General features: G+C 43.2%; 1 protein-coding gene across 1 annotated transcript in view; it reads right to left on the minus strand.

The window, feature by feature from the left end:
- LOC114247851 (uncharacterized) overlaps nt 1-16,325 on the minus strand; it is a 30,279-nt gene extending 13,954 nt beyond the window's left edge. The window contains exons 1-3 of the mRNA XM_028180919.2: nt 16,221-16,325; nt 15,615-15,784; nt 5,589-5,728 (exon numbers count right to left, since the gene is read on the minus strand). Of these exons, the coding sequence (XP_028036720.1) occupies nt 5,589-5,728; nt 15,615-15,784; nt 16,221-16,309 (399 nt within the window). The 5' untranslated portion in view covers nt 16,310-16,325. The remainder of the gene's footprint in view (nt 1-5,588; nt 5,729-15,614; nt 15,785-16,220) is intronic.
- Nucleotides 16,326-18,983: the final 2,658 nt, after the last annotated feature.

The raw sequence follows: 18,983 nt of genomic DNA on the forward strand, positions 1-18,983 counted from the left end.
CTGAACTGAAAATCGCTAGATTTCCTAAAAAGATCCACCATGAAAGGCATTGAATGCAGGTCTTTTTTCGTCCTTTGAAATCGATTATCCAAAGACGCGAGCGAAAACAAAGCTAACAATCATTATCATTAGCAGCGGCCCAATCGTCCACTGAGCCCTATCTTCGGATCTTCTCATCCCTCCAGCCCCAAGTCGCAAATCATCGCACCGCCTAGTCGAGGAGCATCCCAAGTTACGATAACAAGTGCGCTGACTCTACTCAAGAACCCGTCTGAAGCTAACAATACAACCACATTAAAAACCTCTTCTTAGCTTTTACGCGGTCTAATGTCAGAGTGCGATTTCTCAGATTTTCCTACTTAAATTTCTCCACTTTGCCCGGTCTTTGGCATCCTTCTGAGTGAGGTTATTGTCCTCCATATCGGCCTTTACCACATCCAACCAGCGTTTCTTGGATATACCACATTAAAAACTATTAAAAAATTTACAAATTATGCCATCAAATGTCAACCTTAAATCTGCAACCCACATAAAAAGTTAGAGATATAACTTCATGATGCCTATAATAATTAAGACAAAAAGGTTTGGATTCGATTCGCGTTACTCGCCTGAACGGTCGAAGGACCATTTGAACGGTCGCTTCGTTCGTTTTGTCATGTATTTTATGTACTTATGAGAACGGTCAATTCGTTCCTTGTCGTCTGGTTCGTGTCCGTCTTTTAGTAAGTCAAAAAAAGTACTGTCTGCTGTTAGTCACGCACGCACTCATTCCATTTCCCTCTTTATTTTTGAATTTGTCAAGTCTCTGTCTTAGTCTGTGTCTAGTCGTTGTAGGTCTTATGTCCTGCCAAAGAGGTTGCACGCCACGACATCGCCAGTTGCTACAAATCTCAATGATGGAGTACAAGTGCAATAAACGAAGAACAACGTGAACATCCTGTGGTAACACCCTATTTATTAATAAACGCCATAAGATTCTTCGTCTAAATAGAGATCCTCGAAGGACCGAATCGCAGAATGTACATCAAAGACCCAAAGAGGAGGGAAGCCTGCTGGGAGACTTTTCGGAAGAAAAATGAACTGAACTCGCTCTAAAATATCGGGAATCAGTTGAAACTCGAAACATTGATGTACGAAATGTACACGAGATTTGGATACGTAGGCAACTGCATGTTTTGACATCAAATCAACCATAAGGTTCGGATTAGTGACGCCATTTGACGCCTTCTCCGCATTTCTAACCTCAGTGGAACCCGACATTGACAATGTACTGGGTTTTAAGGATTCGTTTAACTGAAATATTGATATTCTCATGACCCCTTGATGACCAAATCAGTTGCAATGTGAGCGATGACAGTTTTACAATAACTATTGTGAAACAAATTTATCCGACCCAGGCGACGGAGCAACGCAAAGCCGCCATCGCCCGAATTATGTCTTGTCTGATCCCCTGGATCAACTTTCGGTGCTTTTAGGACTCCTCAAGCACCGGTCACCGTCCTCGTCGAACCCATTAATTACGACGAAGAGTTCGACGGGTGTAAAGCGGTTACTGGAGCCCATAGACATCTACAACGTAAATGCGCCACCCACCTTGAGATATAAGTTCTAAGGTCTCAATATTTTTTTTTATTTTTTTTATTGCCTATGTGTGTGAACGCGCTCACGGCCCACCTGATGTTTAGTGGTTACCGGAGCCCATAGACATCTACAACGTAAATGCTGCCACCTACCTTGAGATATGAGTTCTAAGGTCTCAGTATAGTTACAACGGCTGCCCCACCCTTCAAAGCGAAACGCATCACTGGTTCACGGCAGAAATAGGCCGGGTGGTGTTACCTACTCGTGCGGACTATATCTATGGGCTCCGGTAGCTACAGATGGACCATGAGCTCTTTCAGCCAACCGTTCCCAAAAATCCGTCAAAATCTAAAAAGTCGTGTATCCATTTAAATTCACTTTCAGTAAAGTTGCTGATTCTTCAAGGAAGATATAGTACCATCAACGTACGACAGATGGCGCGCGAGTAGTTTCAGCATGTGGTACTATTTTATGATACCCATAGCAGAGCCAAAGTCGATCTTCTCTAGTTTCAAAAATACCTCAAAATAAAGAGAAAAAAAAATTGACTCGTGAAGGATTTGAACCTCCGCCCTCCGATGGTCAAGATAATTTTTATATCGGCGCTCTAACCTACTGAGCTAACGAGTCGTGTCGTTGCAATCAAAAATAAGCTCTAATCAACTAGCATTATGACGTCAATTTCTGGAACACGTCCAGTTTCACATTCGCACAATATTATGATCTTTATAGTGATTTATTGTGGACATTAATTATGTTGAGCGAAAACCGTCTTATTTATCATCGTACTATGGTGCTTTGTTGATTGGTGGTCGCAGACATACCTACTTCAGAAATAGTACGTCCGAATGAGTACAAAAAAAAACAGTTCGATACACAAATACCCTTTACATTAATCGATATTTTTATTCAAATTAATCACAAATTCAATCGATTGCTTCAGTTCCATTCGTTTTCTCTCAATAAATAAACAGTCGTTGTTGATGATGAAAAATGAGTTTTTGTTTGGCCGGTGCTACCATTATTTAGGATAATTTACGCCCTGCTAAAGTGATTCATTCATATGTAACGTTTTTTGTTGATTCTTCGTATGTCTGTAGTTCTCCTTCATAAACAACAACTGAAGCAATAATGAAATCGATTTTTTAAATCTTCTCGAAATCGATTTTATCGTGAATCGATTTCGGATCGACTCGAAGATTTCGTTGTTTTAGACAAGAATCGATATTCCTACGGCGATCTGTTCGATCTGATCAATTAAATCAACAATGACGTTTCTTGTTGAAGCATCGTATGCATGTAGTTTTCCGCTTAAACCAAAAACTGAAGATCTGAACTGAAAATCGCTAGATTTCCTAAAAAGATCCACCACGAAAGGCATTGAATGCAGGTCTTTTTTCGTCATTTGAAATAGATTATCCAAAGACGCGAGCGAAAACAAAGCTAACAATCATTATCATTAGCAGCGGCCCAATCGTCCACTGAGCTCTATCTTCGGATCTCCTCATCCCTCCAGCCACCCTTCGCAAGTCAACGCACCACCTAGCCGAGGACCATCCCAAGTTACGATAACAAGTGCGCTGACTCTACTCAAGAACCCGTCTGAAGCTAACAATACAACCACTAAAACTTCTTCTTCTTAGCGTTTACCCGGTCTAGTGCTAGAGTCCGCTTTCCTACTTAATCCACTTTGCCCGGTCTTTGGCATCCTTCTCGGTGGGGTCAATCTCCTCCATCCGCCTTTACCACATCCATTGGGCCTAGCTCTGGATATACCACATTAAAAACTATCAACATTTAGTCTTCAACCCACTTAAAGAGCTTGTAACTTCATCGTGCCTTTATTAATTGACAAAAAGGTTTGAATTCGATTCGGGTTTCTCGCCAGTTGCTACAAGATCTGAATGATGGAGTACGAGTGCAATAAACGAACAACGTGAGCATCCCAAGGTCACATCATATTTATTAATAAACGCGATAAGATTTTTCGTCTAAATAGAGATCCTCGAGAGACAGAATCGCAGAATGTACATCAAAGACCCAAAGAGGAGGGAGGCCTGTTGGGAGACTTTTCGGAAGAAAAATGAACTGAACTCGCTCTATAATATCGGGAATCAGTTGAAACTCGAAACATTGATGTACGAAATGTACACGAGATTTGGATACGTAGGCAACTGCATGTTTTGACATCAAATCAACTATAAGGTCCGGATTAGTGACGCTATTTGACGCCTGTTCCGCATTTCTAACCTCAGTGGAACCCGACATGGGCAATGTACTGGGTTTTAAGAACTTGTTTAATATTATAACTGAAATACTGATATTCTCATGACCCCGTGATGACCAAATCAGTTGAAATGTGAGCGATGCCAGTTTTACAATAAGTATTGTGAAACAAATTTATCCGAACCAAAAGTCGCCATCGCCCGAATTATGTCTCGTCTGATCCCCTGAATCCACTTTCAGTGTGCTTTAAGGCTCCTCAAGCACCGGTCACCGTCCTCGTCGAACTCGTTAATTACGAAGAAGAGTTCAACGAGCGAACTAGCCCATAAACACAGCCCACCGAGTTTCTCGTCGGATCTTCTCAGTGGGTCGCGATTCCGACCCGGTGGTAGTTAATAGAAGCACTGCTCTTGCTAGTGTTAGCAAATTCTCTCAAGTTGAGCCCGATAGCTCACCTACCCGTCCGCGCGTAGCTGGAATAGCCCCTTAGGCTACCAGCGAATATGTAAGAGAAAAAATAAAAGTGAAACAAATTTTAATCTATATATATATAAATGAATTGCTGTTCGTTAGTCTCGCTAAAACCCGAGAATGGCTGGACCGATTTGGCTAATTTTGGTCTTAAATTATGGTTGTGCTGGTTTATAACTGTCAGTTTTTGGTTTCGAAAGATAGCAACATTAATTTGGTATTTGCAAATCCTGTCCCATCCCTCTCCTGCACTTTACCTACCGACGCGTGCGAGCGAAATCGTGTGGAGACATCGACTGGAGAAGAAAATGTAATGGCTGAACTACCGCGCTCGCGCTTCGTGTCTCTGTTGAATTTGTATGAAAATAAGTCAAATTGTTGGTGTTTCTCATCGCCTATCGGTACGAGCCTGCAGTAAGGACTACATAAGGTACTGTGCCTATACTGCAGAACTGCCGCTTCATCTCGTTTCCATCCGCAGTCTGTGTCCTACAATTTGCAACAACCAAATTTTCTAATTTAAATAGTTCGTAGTTATCGCTTATTTCGCGTCTGTAAATTATTTGTGGAAGTCCAGAAATGCTTGGAATTAAATAAAAATATAAATTTTGTTTTTCCTTTGAAGTGTCCACCGTCGGACGGATTTCTTTTGTTTGTTTTAAATTTATTTTATACAAAAGCTTAGGTCTTTTATTTATCGATTGAGGCACTACGAAATCTGCCGGATCAGCTAGTAGTTTCTATAAAACACCACTTCCAAAGCATTGAGCACACTCGTATTATTAGTTCAATGTATTTCAAATCCTAACAGCTCTCTTCGGAGTCGTTAACGCCTTACCAATGCTCCAAGTTCGGGATATTATGTGTATTCTCGACTTTAACAGTTGGAATGTAGGGGACACTTTCGAACACAAAAAGTTTCATGAAATACGGTGCCTAGCTTTTGCCTTATGCTCAAGTTTGTAAATTACAAACCAGCTATAAAGATACTTTAACTTGGTAAAGTTTTCTTCGGTTTAACTACTTTTACTGGTGGTAGGAGAGGTCCTACTGAGAAATTCACCACCCACCTTGAGATATAAGTTCTAAGTTCTCAAGTATAGTTACAACGGCTGCCCCACCCTTCAAACCGAAACGCATTACTGCTTCACGGCAGAAATAGGCGGGGTGGTGGTACCTACCCGTGCGGACTCACAAGAGGTCCTACCACCAGTAAAAAAAGTTCAAACCTATTCAACTTTCGCTCTATGACGCCAATCACGCTGTGTAGTTACAGGCAACGTTTACTGACGGAAACTAAACAAACTCACGCTAACGTTCCTCTTGACAACGATAGCGACGCCTCCGCCACGACCGGGCTTCGCCCCAGCCGGTCTGGGCACTCGACCGACGAGACATCTATCTTGAGACTTGGGTCTTAGCACTTCGCTTTCTTCGTCGTCGTCTGAAGCTGTACAAACCAATACGAAATGCTTATATACTATTTAAGTCATCGTGGCCTAAAGGATAAGACGTCCGGTGCAATCGTATCTAGTAATGAAATACATACTTTACAATTGTTCACGATTGACTTCTACGGTGAAGGAATAACATCCCCCCTCTATACTTAGTCTGGCCATAAATACTGTTACAATTAAAAATAAACAAAATATTACATTTGAATTTGGAATCTGTCATTTTTATATTATTGCTCATTGAGTTTTCTCGTTTTGGCGCCAATACATTGTACAATATTTTGCGATATTAAAATGGAGTGGGGTAATAAAGAGAACCGAATCGCTGTGATTGCATTACACAAAGTAGGTATGGAGCCAAATGCAATTTTTAATACTCCCCATACGCTTTTGAAGTCGTCGTGGACTAAAGGATAAAAACGTCTGGTGCATTCGTATGTAGCGATGCACCGGTGTTCGAATCCCGCAGGCGGGTACCAATTTTTCTAATGAAATACGTACTCAACAAATGTTCACGATTGACTTACACGGTGAAGGAATAACATCGTGTAAAAAAAATGAAACCCGCAAAATTATAATTCGCGTAATCACTGGTGGTAGGACCTCTTGTGAGTCCGCACGGGTAGGTACCACCACCCCGCCTATTTCCGCTGTGAAGCAGTAATGCGTTTCGTTTCGAAGGGTGGGCTAGCCGTTGTAACTACACTTGAGACCTTAGAACTTATATCTCGAGGTGCGTGGCGCATTTACGCTGTAGATGTCTATGGGCTCCAGTAACCACTTCAAATCAGGTGGGCTGTGAGCTCGTCCATACACCTAAGCAATAAAAAAAAGTTTTTTGTTGCACTGATTAGCGGGTTTTTTGTTGCACTGTGTTTCTAATTCATTTCCTTTGTATGTTTAATTAATTGATTTAGTATATTGTTCATTTTCTATTTGTATTGTTGAACTGTTTGTGTGCTGACTATTGTATTATTATTATTTTATGGATTTTTTCTGAAATAAATGTTTTATTATTTATTATTTATTAGCCAACGTTCACCTAGTGTTAAGTGGTTGCCGGAAATCGAAACGCATTAATGTTTCGCGAGAGAAACAGGCGGGGTGGTGATAGACAGATGCTTTTGTGAGCAGTGCAGGCTCACAGGACTCTATCAACAACAGCGTTTAGGTCACGTATATATTATATCCTACTAGCGACCTGCCCCGCGCTTCGCTTCGGGAGCTGTAATTTATTATTGATCTTATTGAAATGTCTATCTTCATCTCTCCTGATATCACGCACCCGGTTGCTTATAGTCATAACTATTCAAACATTAGTCCAAATTATGTAGTGTAAAAACTTTAATTACCAGATGCAATAAAAGTATTTATTAAGCTATTGCATAGGTTGCAAGTCCTAAGTCATCTTTTAAAATACGCGACATGGTTCTAGGTGCTATCTTCATCTCCCGAGATAAAATCTTTTGCTTTCGGACAGGATTTCTTCGAATTCTTTCCCTTACTGCTTTGACCACCTTTTTCGCACGAACACTATGTGGACGGCCAGACCTTTTTCTGTCACAAGCAGAGGAGGTCTCATTGCACCTATTAATAGCCCGGTACACAAACATTTTACTAATACCAAGCGTGTGGAGAGTTTTATAAATTGCATTTGACTCCATACTTACTTTGTGTAATGCAACCACAGCGATTCGGTTCTCTTTATCACCCCACTACATTTTAATGTCGCAAAATATTGTACAATGTATTGGCGCCAAAATGAGAAAACTCAATGAGCAATCATATAAAAAACGACAGATTCCAAATTCAAATGTAATATTTTGTTTATTTTTAATTGTAACAGTATTTATGGCCAGACTAAGTATATGCGTGAAAGACGATATGTGTAAGAGGGGAGTGAGCGAAGAAATGGTATATGATAGAGGAGTATGGAAGGAGAAAACATGTAGCGCCGCCCCAGGTAACTGGGAGAAGGGCAGGAGAATGATGATTATATAAAAATTATCATTTACACTTAATATATGTTCAAATTTTCAAGTTAATCGAATGTGTTTAACTTTGTAATAATTATGTTGAAATATTTAAAAAGAGGTAAAATTAAAAAAAACAATTTATAAAATACTAGCTGTACCCGTCCGCTTCGCTGGGCATTTAAAATTAACATTATTATTTCTCACCCTCCGAAAATATTCTCATCATTAACGGCCCCGCAACTGGTGTAAGGAGTCCAACACTCATATAAATATTAGCCTATCCATTAAGTACATGTATTTTCTACATGGATACCAAGTTTCAAGTCAATCGGATGCATGGTTCAGTAGTTATAACGGACATCCGTAAAAACCACTGTAGATACAAAAATAAAAACTGACTCGTGAAGGATTTGAACCTCCGCCCTCCGATGATCAAGATAATTTTTATATCGGCGCTCTAACCTACTGAGCTAACGAGTCGGCCGAGCGTAGTTGCAAAAACATTGTATAGTATCAGTAGTATGACATCATCTATATATTAATACGTGAAGCAAAAACTTTATCCCTTTTTACGAAATATCCACGGACAGAGAAGTATGAAATTTCCCACACTTATAGAGAATATAGAGAAGGAGTGCAGAATACTAATTTTTTTTATAATTATGCTTTAGTAATACATTAAATCAATAAAAAAAACCATTACGAACACACCGTGTATTTGACGCACACGCATATAATTATATGCTCTTTTTTTTTTATTGCTTAGATGTGTGGACGAGCTCACAGCCCACCTGGTGTTAAGTGGTTACTGGAGCCCATAGACATCTACAACGTAAATGCGCCACCCACCTTGAGATATAGTTCTAAGGTCTCAGTATAGTTACAACGGCTGCCCCACCCTTCAAACCGAAACGCATTACTGCTTCACGGCAGAAATAGGCGGGGCGGTGGTACCTCCCGTGCGGACTCACAAGAGGTCCTACCACCAGTATTGTCAAACTTCGTTTATTGTCAAACTTTTGTTACTGCATAAAGTCTGTGGTCAAATTGAGAATAGGTTAATATTGTTTATCTTTAATATTATTTGTCTATGGTGTGGTTTTGGCGAAAACTGTAAATAAAGTAATAGTCTTTGATAATAGAACCTTAATGATGTTCAAACTTATAATTTCAATTAATTATAGTCGAATTTTGACTGCTCCGGGACCACTAGTAACTATTATTATCGATATTGAAGCAAAAGTATAGTTTTCAGAGGTACATTTTTTTTTTATAATCTCATGTAATAATATAAAATGACTATTTGTGTTTAGGTACTGTAGATATAAAAAAGTATATTTAAAATATAGACAGATTTTTTTATTTCAATGCATTTGAACCTGTAGCCTCTTCTCTGGACGAGCTCGCAGCCCACCTGGTCTTAAGTGGCTACTGGAGCCCATAGACATCTACAACGTAAATGCCGCCATCACCTTGAGATATGATTTTTAAGGTCTCAGTATAGTTATAACGGCTGCCCCGCCCTTCAAATCGAAACGCATTACTGCTTCACAGCAGAAATAGGCAGGGTGGTGGTACCTATACGTGCGGACTCGCAAGAGGTCCTACCTCATTCCGATAGAGGCACCCGTCACGTGCGGACGTGCTCATCGACCACTCGATCGCCCGGTCTTTGTTCGCCCGGCTTTTGTTAGCCCGGCCATTGTTCGCGCGGCCTGTGTTCGTGGTACATCTGCCGACTAAGTGCTCTTCCTGGAAGTTTTTATTTGTTTTGTTTCCTTTTGTTGTTTCTGTGTTCGTGGTACATCTGCCGACAAACTGTTTTCCTGGAAGTGTTTAATTGTTCTGTTTCTTTTTGTTATTTCCGTTTTGTTGTGTTTTTTCTTTGTCCTGTAGTAATCGTGCCGCATCGCCACCTGTGTTCAATAGAACCGCTCAGGTCCGAGAAGTTGGGGCCTCGCCGCAAGGCGAGTGTTTTCAAGACCCGGGGCCGCCCCACCTGGGCACTCAGCGATCATGGACGCTGTATTCGCGGAATTCCTCCGACTTCGCCACCCACAGCTCGCCTCAGAGTTTCTGGCCTTCAAGGCCGATCACACCGCGAGCCCTCTCGTGGACTCCGCTGAGCTCGCTGCTCCTGCGTCGCCTGTACCTGCGTGCAAATCTTCTGCATCGAGCACCGCAGCCTCCGTCGTGCCTGCCGTTCCCGCGTCGCCTATACTGGCGAGTAAAACTGCTGCGTCGTCCGCCGTGGCCACCGTTCCAGCAGCGCGATCATCCGCAGCCTCCGTCGTGCCCTCCAAAACACCTGCTCGTAGGTCACCTGCGCCCGCCTCCTCGTCCTCCGACTCTGACTCGGAGATGGAGGTCGACCTCGCTCCCGCTTCATCGACGGATGGATTCACCCTGGTACAAAAGGGTAAGAAGCGTGCCGCGGAGTCTCGAGCTCCCGCGGCCGCTAAAATTAGCAAAGCCGCGAACGCGTCGCGCCCCCGCCCTCAGACTCCCGTTGCGCCTCCAGCCCGTGCCACTCCGTCGCCGTGTCCGGTGGCACAAAATAAAACCCAGACCCCTCCCCCGGTAATCCTCCAAGAGAAGGCAGCTTGGGATCGAGTTTCCCTGGCCCTTAAGGCCAAAAATATCAACTTCACGAATGCCCGTAACCTCGCGAACGGCATTCAAATTAAGGTTCGAACACCCGACGACCATAGGGCCCTCTCTTCTTACCTCCGTAAGGAGCGTATAAGTTTCCACACGTATACGCTCCAGGAGGAGCGCGAACTCCGTGCCGTCATACGTGGCATCCCTAAAGAGTTGGATGCCGAGCTAGTCAAGGCCGACCTTCTCGAACAAGGCCTACCGGTTAACTCCGTACACCGCATGCACACAGGTCGCGGAAGGGAGCCATATAACATGGTTCTCGTCGCCCTCCAGCCTACCCCCGAGGGTAAGCAAATATTCAACATCCGAACGGTCTGTAGCCTTTCCGGAATCGCCGTCGAAACCCCACACAAGAAAGGCACACCTAGCCAGTGCCATAACTGCCAATTATACGGGCATTCTTCCCGTAACTGTCACGCGCGCCCCCGATGCGTCAAGTGTTTAGGAGATCACGCCACGGCCCTCTGCACTCGCGATCAAAAAACCGCGACGGAACCGCCTAGCTGCGTCCTGTGTCGTACACAGGGTCACCCCGCAAATTACCGCGGATGCCCCCGAGCCCCGAAAATAAATCGCCGCGTCGCCCGCCAAAACCGCCTCCGAGCTTCCGGCCCAGACATCAAAGCCTCGGCACCCTCTGTGTCGCAGGCTAAGCCAGCGTTCGTTCCGGCGCCGGTGCCCAGTGTCTCGGCTTGGGCGAAACCGCTGCCGTACACGAACACGGTTACAACTCCCTCCTCCGCGATTCGTCCCGCCCCCGCAACTCGTCCCTCTCCCGCGACTTGCCCTCCGACCGCGTCCGACAATCTCGCTTTAGCGATCGACTTCTTTCAGTCGATCAACTTTGAGCGCGTTAACGCTTTGGGCGACGCCATTCGCGCTGCCTCCACTGCACAACACTTTATCGCCGTTGTGCAAGAGTACGCCGACGTATACGCGTCATTAAATACGTACGTCCTCCCCTCACTCCGCCGGTAATCAATGGCGTATATAAGTAGAATAAAGCCCCTATCCGTAACGATAGGATTTTTTAACGCTTACGGTCTCGCAAATCAACGTGATCAGGTTTCTGACTTTTTGCGTGACCATCAAATTGATATCTTTTTAGTGCAGGAGACCCTACTTAAGCCCGCGCGCCGTGACCCTAAAATCGCGAACTATAACATGGTCAGGAACGACAGGCTCTCTGCTCGTGGTGGTGGTACCGTCATTTACTATAGAAGAGCCCTGCATTGCGTCCCGCTCGATCCTCCCGCGCTCGCTAATATCGAAGCATCAGTGTGCCGAATCTCACTGACGGGACACGCGCCGATCGTTATCGCGTCCGTTTATCTTCCACCGGATAAGATCGTTCTAAGCAGTGATATCGAGGCGCTGCTCGGCATGGGGAGCTCTGTCATTCTGGCGGGCGACCTAAATTGTAAACACATCAGGTGGAACTCACACACCACAACCCCGAATGGCAGGCGGCTTGACGCGTTAGTCGATGATCTCGCCTTCGATATCGTCGCTCCGCTAACACCGACTCACTACCCGCTAAATATCGCGCATCGCCCGGATATACTCGACATAGCGTTATTAAAAACGTAACTCTGAGCTTACACTCGATCGAAGTAGTTTCAGAGTTAGATTCAGACCACCGTCCCGTCGTTATGAAGCTCGGTCGCGCTCCCGACTCCGTTCCCGTCACGAGGACTGTGGTGGATTGGCACACGCTGGGCATCAGCCTGGCTGAATCTGATCCACCATCGCTCCAGTTTAACCCGGACTCTACCCCGTCTCCTCAGGATACCGCTGAAGCCATAGACATCTTAACGTCACACATCACCTCAACATTAGATAGATCATCGAAACAAGTTGTAGCGGAGGACTTCCTTCACCGCTTCAAATTGTCCGATGATATTAGGGAACTCCTTAGAGCTAAGAACGCCTCGATACGCGCCTACGACAGGTATCCTACCGCGGAAAATCGTATTCGAATGCGTGCCCTACAACGCGACGTAAAGTCTCGCATCGCCGAAGTCCGAGATGCCAGATGGTCTGATTTCTTAGAAGGACTCGCGCCCTCCCAAAGGTCTTACTACCGCTTAGCTCGTACTCTCAAATCGGATACGGTAGTAACTATGCCCCCCCTCGTAGGCCCCTCAGGCCGACTCGCGGCGTTTGATGATGACGAAAAAGCAGAGTTGCTGGCCGATACATTGCAAACCCAGTGCACGCCCAGCACTCAATCCGTGGACCCTGTTCATGTAGAATTAGTAGACAGTGAGGTAGAACGCAGAGTCTCCTTGCCACCCTCGGATGCGTTACCACCCGTCACCCCGATGGAAGTTAAAGACTTGATCAAAGACCTACGTCCTCGCAAGGCTCCCGGTTCCGACGGTATATCCAACCGCGTTATTCAACTTCTACCCGTCCAACTCATCGTGATGTTGGCATCTATTTTCAATGCCGCTATGGCGAACTGTATCTTTCCCGCGGTGTGGAAAGAAGCGGACATTATCGGCATACATAAACCCGGTAAACCAAAAAATCATCCGACGAGCTACCGCCCGATTAGCCTCCTCGTGTCTCTAGGCAAACTGTATGAGCGTCTGCTCTACAAACGCCTCAGAGACTTCGTCTCATCCAAGGGCATTCTCATCGATGAACAATTCGGATTCCGTACAAATCACTCATGCGTTCAACAGGTGCACCGCCTCACGGAGCACATTCTTGTGGGGCTTAATCGACCAAAACCGTTATACACGGGAGCTCTCTTCTTCGACGTCGCAAAAGCGTTCGACAAAGTCTGGCACAACGGTTTGATTTTCAAACTATTCAACATGGGTGTGCCGGATAGTCTCGTGCTCATCATACGGGACTTCTTGTCGAACCGCTCTTTTCGATATCGAGTCGAGGGAACCCGCTCCTCCCCACGACCTCTCACAGCTGTAGTCCCGCAAGGCTCTGTCCTTTCACCCCTCCTATTTAGCTTATTCGTTAACGATATTCCCCGGTCGCCGCCGACCCATTTAGCTTTATTCGCCGACGACACGACTGTTTACTATTCCAGTAGAAACAAGTCCCTAATCGCGAAGAAGCTTCAGAGCGCAGCCCTAGCCCTAGGACAGTGGTTCCGAAAATGGCGCATAGACATCAACCCAGCGAAAAGTACTGCGGTGCTATTTCAGAGGAGAAGCTCCACACGGATTTCCTCCCGTATTAGGAGGAGGAATCTCACACCCCCGATTACTCTCTTTAGTCAATCCATACCCTGGGCCAGGAAGGTCAAGTACCTGGGCGTTACCCTGGATGCATCGATGACATTCCGCCCGCATATAAAATCAGTCCGTGACCGTGCCGCGTTTATTCTCGGTAGACTCTACCCCATGATCTGTAAGCGGAGTAAAATGTCCCTTCGGAACAAGGTGACACTTTACAAAACTTGCATAAGGCCCGTCATGACTTACGCGAGTGTGGTGTTCGCTCACGCGGCCCGCACACACATAGACACCCTTCAATCTCTACAATCCCGCTTTTGCAGGTTAGCCGTCGGAGCTCCGTGGTTCGTGAGGAACGTTGACCTACACGACGACCTGGGCCTCGAATCTATACAGAAGTACATGAAGTCAGCGTCGGAACGGTACTTCGATAAGGCTATGCGTCATGATAATCGCCTTATCGTAGCCGCCGCTGACTACTCCCCGAATCCTGATCATGCAGGAGCCAGTCACCGTCGACGCCCTAGACACGTCCTTACGGATCCATCAGATCCAATAACCTTTGCACTAGACGCCTTCAGCTCTAGGAGCAGGCTTAGGGATCTCGGTAACCGTACTCGTCGAACTCGACAAAGAGTTCGCCGTGCAACCTAACCCATGAATCAGCTCGCTGAGTTTCTCGCCGGATCTTCTCAGCGGGTCGCGATTCCGATCCGGTAGTAGATTCATTCGCGAAGCAGCTACTCTTGAGTTGTTAGGTCTCCTTCGGAGGCCCTCGGGCAGCTGTTAGAAAATCCCACCCCTCCTGGCTGAGCCTTTGCTCGCCCACCTGTCCTGGTGAAACTGGAAAGGCCTCCGGGCCACCAGTAATCCTTCAATCATAAAAAAAAAAAAAAAAAAAAGGTCCTACCACCAGTATAATTACGCAAATTATAATTTTGCGGGTTTGATTTTTATTACACGATGTTATTCCTTCACCGTGGAAGTCAATCGTGAACATTTGTTGAGTACCTACGTATTTCGTTGGAAAATTTTGTAGTTGCCGGCGAGATTCGAACACGGGCGCATCGCTACATACGAACGCACAGACGTCTTATCCTTTAGACCACGACGACTTCAAAACCTATAGATACAACCCACTGATACCAATCCGTTGGTATCTATTTATATAAAAATGAAATGCTGTTCATTAGTCTCGCTAAAACTCGAGTACGGCTGGACCGATTTTGCTAATTTTGGTCGTGAATCATTCGTGGAAGTCCAGGGAAGGTTTAAAAGGTGAGAAAGTATAAAAAAGCTCGGAATTATATGAAAACAAACAATTTTGTTTTTCCTTTGATGTGTCCCCTTGATGTGTCTTTTATTTATAGATTGAGGCACTACGAAGTCTGGCGCGTCAGCTAGTTATACATAAAAATAAGCAGTCAAATTTCGGTTATTCATATAAAATGTTTGTTGTTAGTGCATAATGTAATTTTCGAAATAATTTCATACAAAAATCTCGCTGTCGTGCTGTAGAGGTTGTGTTATGAGAGGGTTTTGGGGAATTTTTCTTTTCGTGTCAGAGTTGAAAACCGTGTTGTAAAATACTGCGTTGATAGGACAGTTAGCTGTAATTTGTTTTTGTTGCTTATACGGGTTGACGAGCTCACAGCCCACCTGGTCATAAGTGGCCCATAGACATTTACAACGTAAATAAAAAAAAAACGTAAATGCGCCAACCACGTTGACATATAAGTGCTAAGGTCTCAGTGTAGTTATAACGGCTGCCCCATCCTTCAAATCGAAACGCATTACTGCTTCGCGGCAGAAATACGCGGAGTGATGGTACCTACCCGTGCGGTTTCACAAGAGGCCCACCACCAGTAAACTAAGTAAACTAGTAAGTAATTTGTATATTTGCCTTTTATAAAACTTGCTTAATAGCGTTCTAAGGAAGGTTTCTGTATAGTCAAAACGTGGCGCTTATGTCGTTTTAGCAATTGAGCTCTTCATTAATTTACGACACAGAGTCGCTAATCAAAAAACACACACACACTCACATGCTCCGTCCTTGTCGCGCTTGAGGATCCCTGGTAGTTTGTATCTCACTCGGTTACCACTTCTGCTCCTGCTCCTAGTCCGGCTGCGGTAGTCCGAGTCGTCGGGTTCCGACTTGCTGTGGACCTTACATTTCTTCTTCTTTATATTACCGGTCGTGCATTTCAGTATGCTGTGAATTATTGGACATTTGGGTGCTTACTTGAAACAGCGCCCCTAGCGGCAAACGCAGGGAGACTTTTTATTTATTTTTTTATTTTTTTATTGCGGGGGATTATACGTAGGGAGACTGTTCCAAATTCGAGTTAACTTTTACGCGATCGACAAGTTAAAAAACTCGCACTTTTTTAAAAGGTTTGTTTTTGCTTAGACCAGTGAATATTCTCACAGTTAACGTTAAGTGATTACCGAAGTCTCTAAGCATGAACGACGTAAACGCCGCCACAGACCTTAAGACATGAGTTCTAAGTGTCAGTTTTGTATAGCACAACGACTGCCCCACCCTTCAAACCGAAACGCATGACTGTTTCACAGCAGAAATAGGCAGGGTACCTACCCGTGCGGACCCACAAGACGTCCTACTACCAGGAAATTATTTGATGACTTACGAGAATTTCTTCTTCCGACTCCCGTTTTCGTATGAGCTGCAGGTGTCGTCCGTGGCTTCGGAATCGGACAAATAAGGCACCTTACCCATTTTCGTTAGTGACACAATTTTTATTTACGCTATTGTACCCTAAGGTTAAAATATAGGGAATGTATTTTTTTTTTTTTGGTTAATGCTCTTCGTCACTTTCTGGGCATGGTTGATTGGAATCGTTTCAATTCATTTTGTAGTTCTAGGCCATTCTTGATGCTTTTCACAGATGTCAAAAGTTACAGCTGTCAAAGTAAGCTTCGTGTCTTGATAATTTGAAAAAGGTGCCGAGCGCTAATGAATTTGCTTATTAAACCTTAATGGTAACGTTAATCAGCGCATTGGTAAAATTTATATCGACGAAAACACGAGCCGCTTATAACGTAAGCTTTAAAGTAGGTTTTTTTTTTATTTCTTTGATGGGTGGACGAGCTCACAGCCAGCTCAGGAGCCCATAGACATCTAAGACGTAAATGCGCCACCCACCTTGAGAAATAAGTTCTATGGTCTCAGTATAGTTACAACGGCCGCCCCACCCTTTAAACCGAAACACACTACTGCTTCACGGTAGAAATAGGCAGGGTGGTGGTACCTAACCGCGCGGACTCACAAGAGGTCCACCAGTAAAGCGAAATTATGAAAATAATAAGAACTAGTGGTCGCCCGGTAGTCGAAATTCGACTATAACTAATGGAAATTATAAGTTTGTACACTATTATGATTCTATTGTCAAGGATTATTATACTTCTTTAATCACAAGTTTCGTCAAGACTACGCTTTAGACAAATATGAATAAGGAGAAAACAATATTTAATCTATTCTCAATTTGACAGACTATAACTGACAGACTGCAAAGAAAAGTTTGACAATAAACAAATAGTATGCATGCGTGTGTGCGTCAAATACATGGTAGTGTGTGTAATGATTTCTTTATTGATTTAATGTATCTTTTATGCATTAGTAAAAAAAATTTGAGCATTGTGCACTTCTTCTCTATAATCTCTATAAGTGTGGAAAATTTCATATTCCTCCGTCCGCGCAATTTTCGTAAAAAGGGATACAAAGTTTTCGCTTCACGTATTAATTTAGAGATTGAGATAATAAACACGAGATTTAACAGTAAATGTAGCTTTAAATGTAGTTCATTTGCCGGAGTTGCGAAGAAAATTATTGCCCAGTGCAGATGCTCCGACATCTGGGAGCTTATTAACGAATTTTGAATTTGATCATCTTAAAATCATCTAATATTGAACTTGCTTATGTCTTGTTAACCACTGAATTCTATCAATTAAGACCGTTTGTTGCAATCTCTGTCTAATTTCATGACTCTCTTGCTTAAAAGAGTATATCTTTGATATTTTATAATTATTCAACATCCGCAAATTCAATGTAAGCTGTAAATTCGTGAAAAACGGTTATCAATGGTTAATAACGAAAATCGATTATTGATACACACCAGACTTTTGATATTTTCGACCACTACAGGCTGAATGGTTAAAGGCGAAAAGAACACAGACAATATTTTCACTAAGATCTTACAGTCGCATGGTTCGATATTATAAAGCGCCATCTAGTGACGATACCTTGTAGATCCGAGTTAAATATACTTGTATTATACACTGAAGTAGGAAACCTATGGAAATGAAACGTCAACAAAAAATTCGTGCCACTGTGACGTCATCTGGCCACAAAACATGGCGGTTTTAGTGCTGCCCAGAAGATTTTAATGTTAGTAGGTTTTATCGATAAACGTTCTTGGCTCATTTTATTTTAAATATTGTTGAGTGAATGTATTTGTAGAATTTATACTTAATAGGAAGTAAGTATATTGTTATGTGCAAAGATGATGTGATTTAGATATTATGTGAAATCTAAGACGAGTTCGTGCTTCAAATTTGCCAAGTAAACGAAATGACGATTTTTAAAATTTGCTACACTGATTTTATAAAGTTGTCGTTTGCCGCAAAACATAAAGATATGGCGTAGTACAGTGCCATCTGCCCATTTCTAGCATGCTGAATGTTATCGTATTTTGAGTACGTGTTTTTCTTAGACTATTACAATCTATTTTAATTGTTTTGCTGACTCTAAAGTCCGTAACACATTACCGCAGCGCACCTCAAGGAAGGTACGCCGCACCATTTGAATCACTCTCACTTGAGAGTGATTCAAATTTTAAACTTATCAAGGGACCGCCTGATAAAAAAAAACACCTACAGAACATTTATTCGTTAATAAAATTACAAACGTCATTCCTTGTGACTTCCTCTTTAAAATCACTTAATTAATAAATATTTAACGAGTTGACAATAGTGTTATAAAACTATTTTATATAAATAGTTCTGACGACTTTCTTGAGATCCTATAAAATATGTTTTAATTATTATTTTTGTATGTTTTAAGCATGATAAAATAAGAAATTTTTATATAAGCAATCATATTAAATCGATATCAAAGTCAATAAATAATGTACAACCCAAAACAGACGGCCGAACTGACGTGACAATGACATTTGGCGCGCTAAACATGGCGGATTTTCGGCCTCATTAGACGGAGACGGAGACATTTACGTATATTCATGTTTCATTTTATGTACGCACTGAAATACTGTTATATTGTTTTCCTGCGAGTTAAAGTGCTGAGTAAGAGCGAGATAGATATATGTTTATGTATGTGCCTTCAAAATGGGTGCTGTTTATATAAGCAATTGTACGTATAGAACAATATGTCGTGT

Source organism: Bombyx mandarina, chromosome 20, assembly GCF_030267445.1.
Source record: "Bombyx mandarina strain Sakado chromosome 20, ASM3026744v2".
Lineage (NCBI taxonomy): Eukaryota > Metazoa > Arthropoda > Insecta > Lepidoptera > Bombycidae > Bombyx > Bombyx mandarina.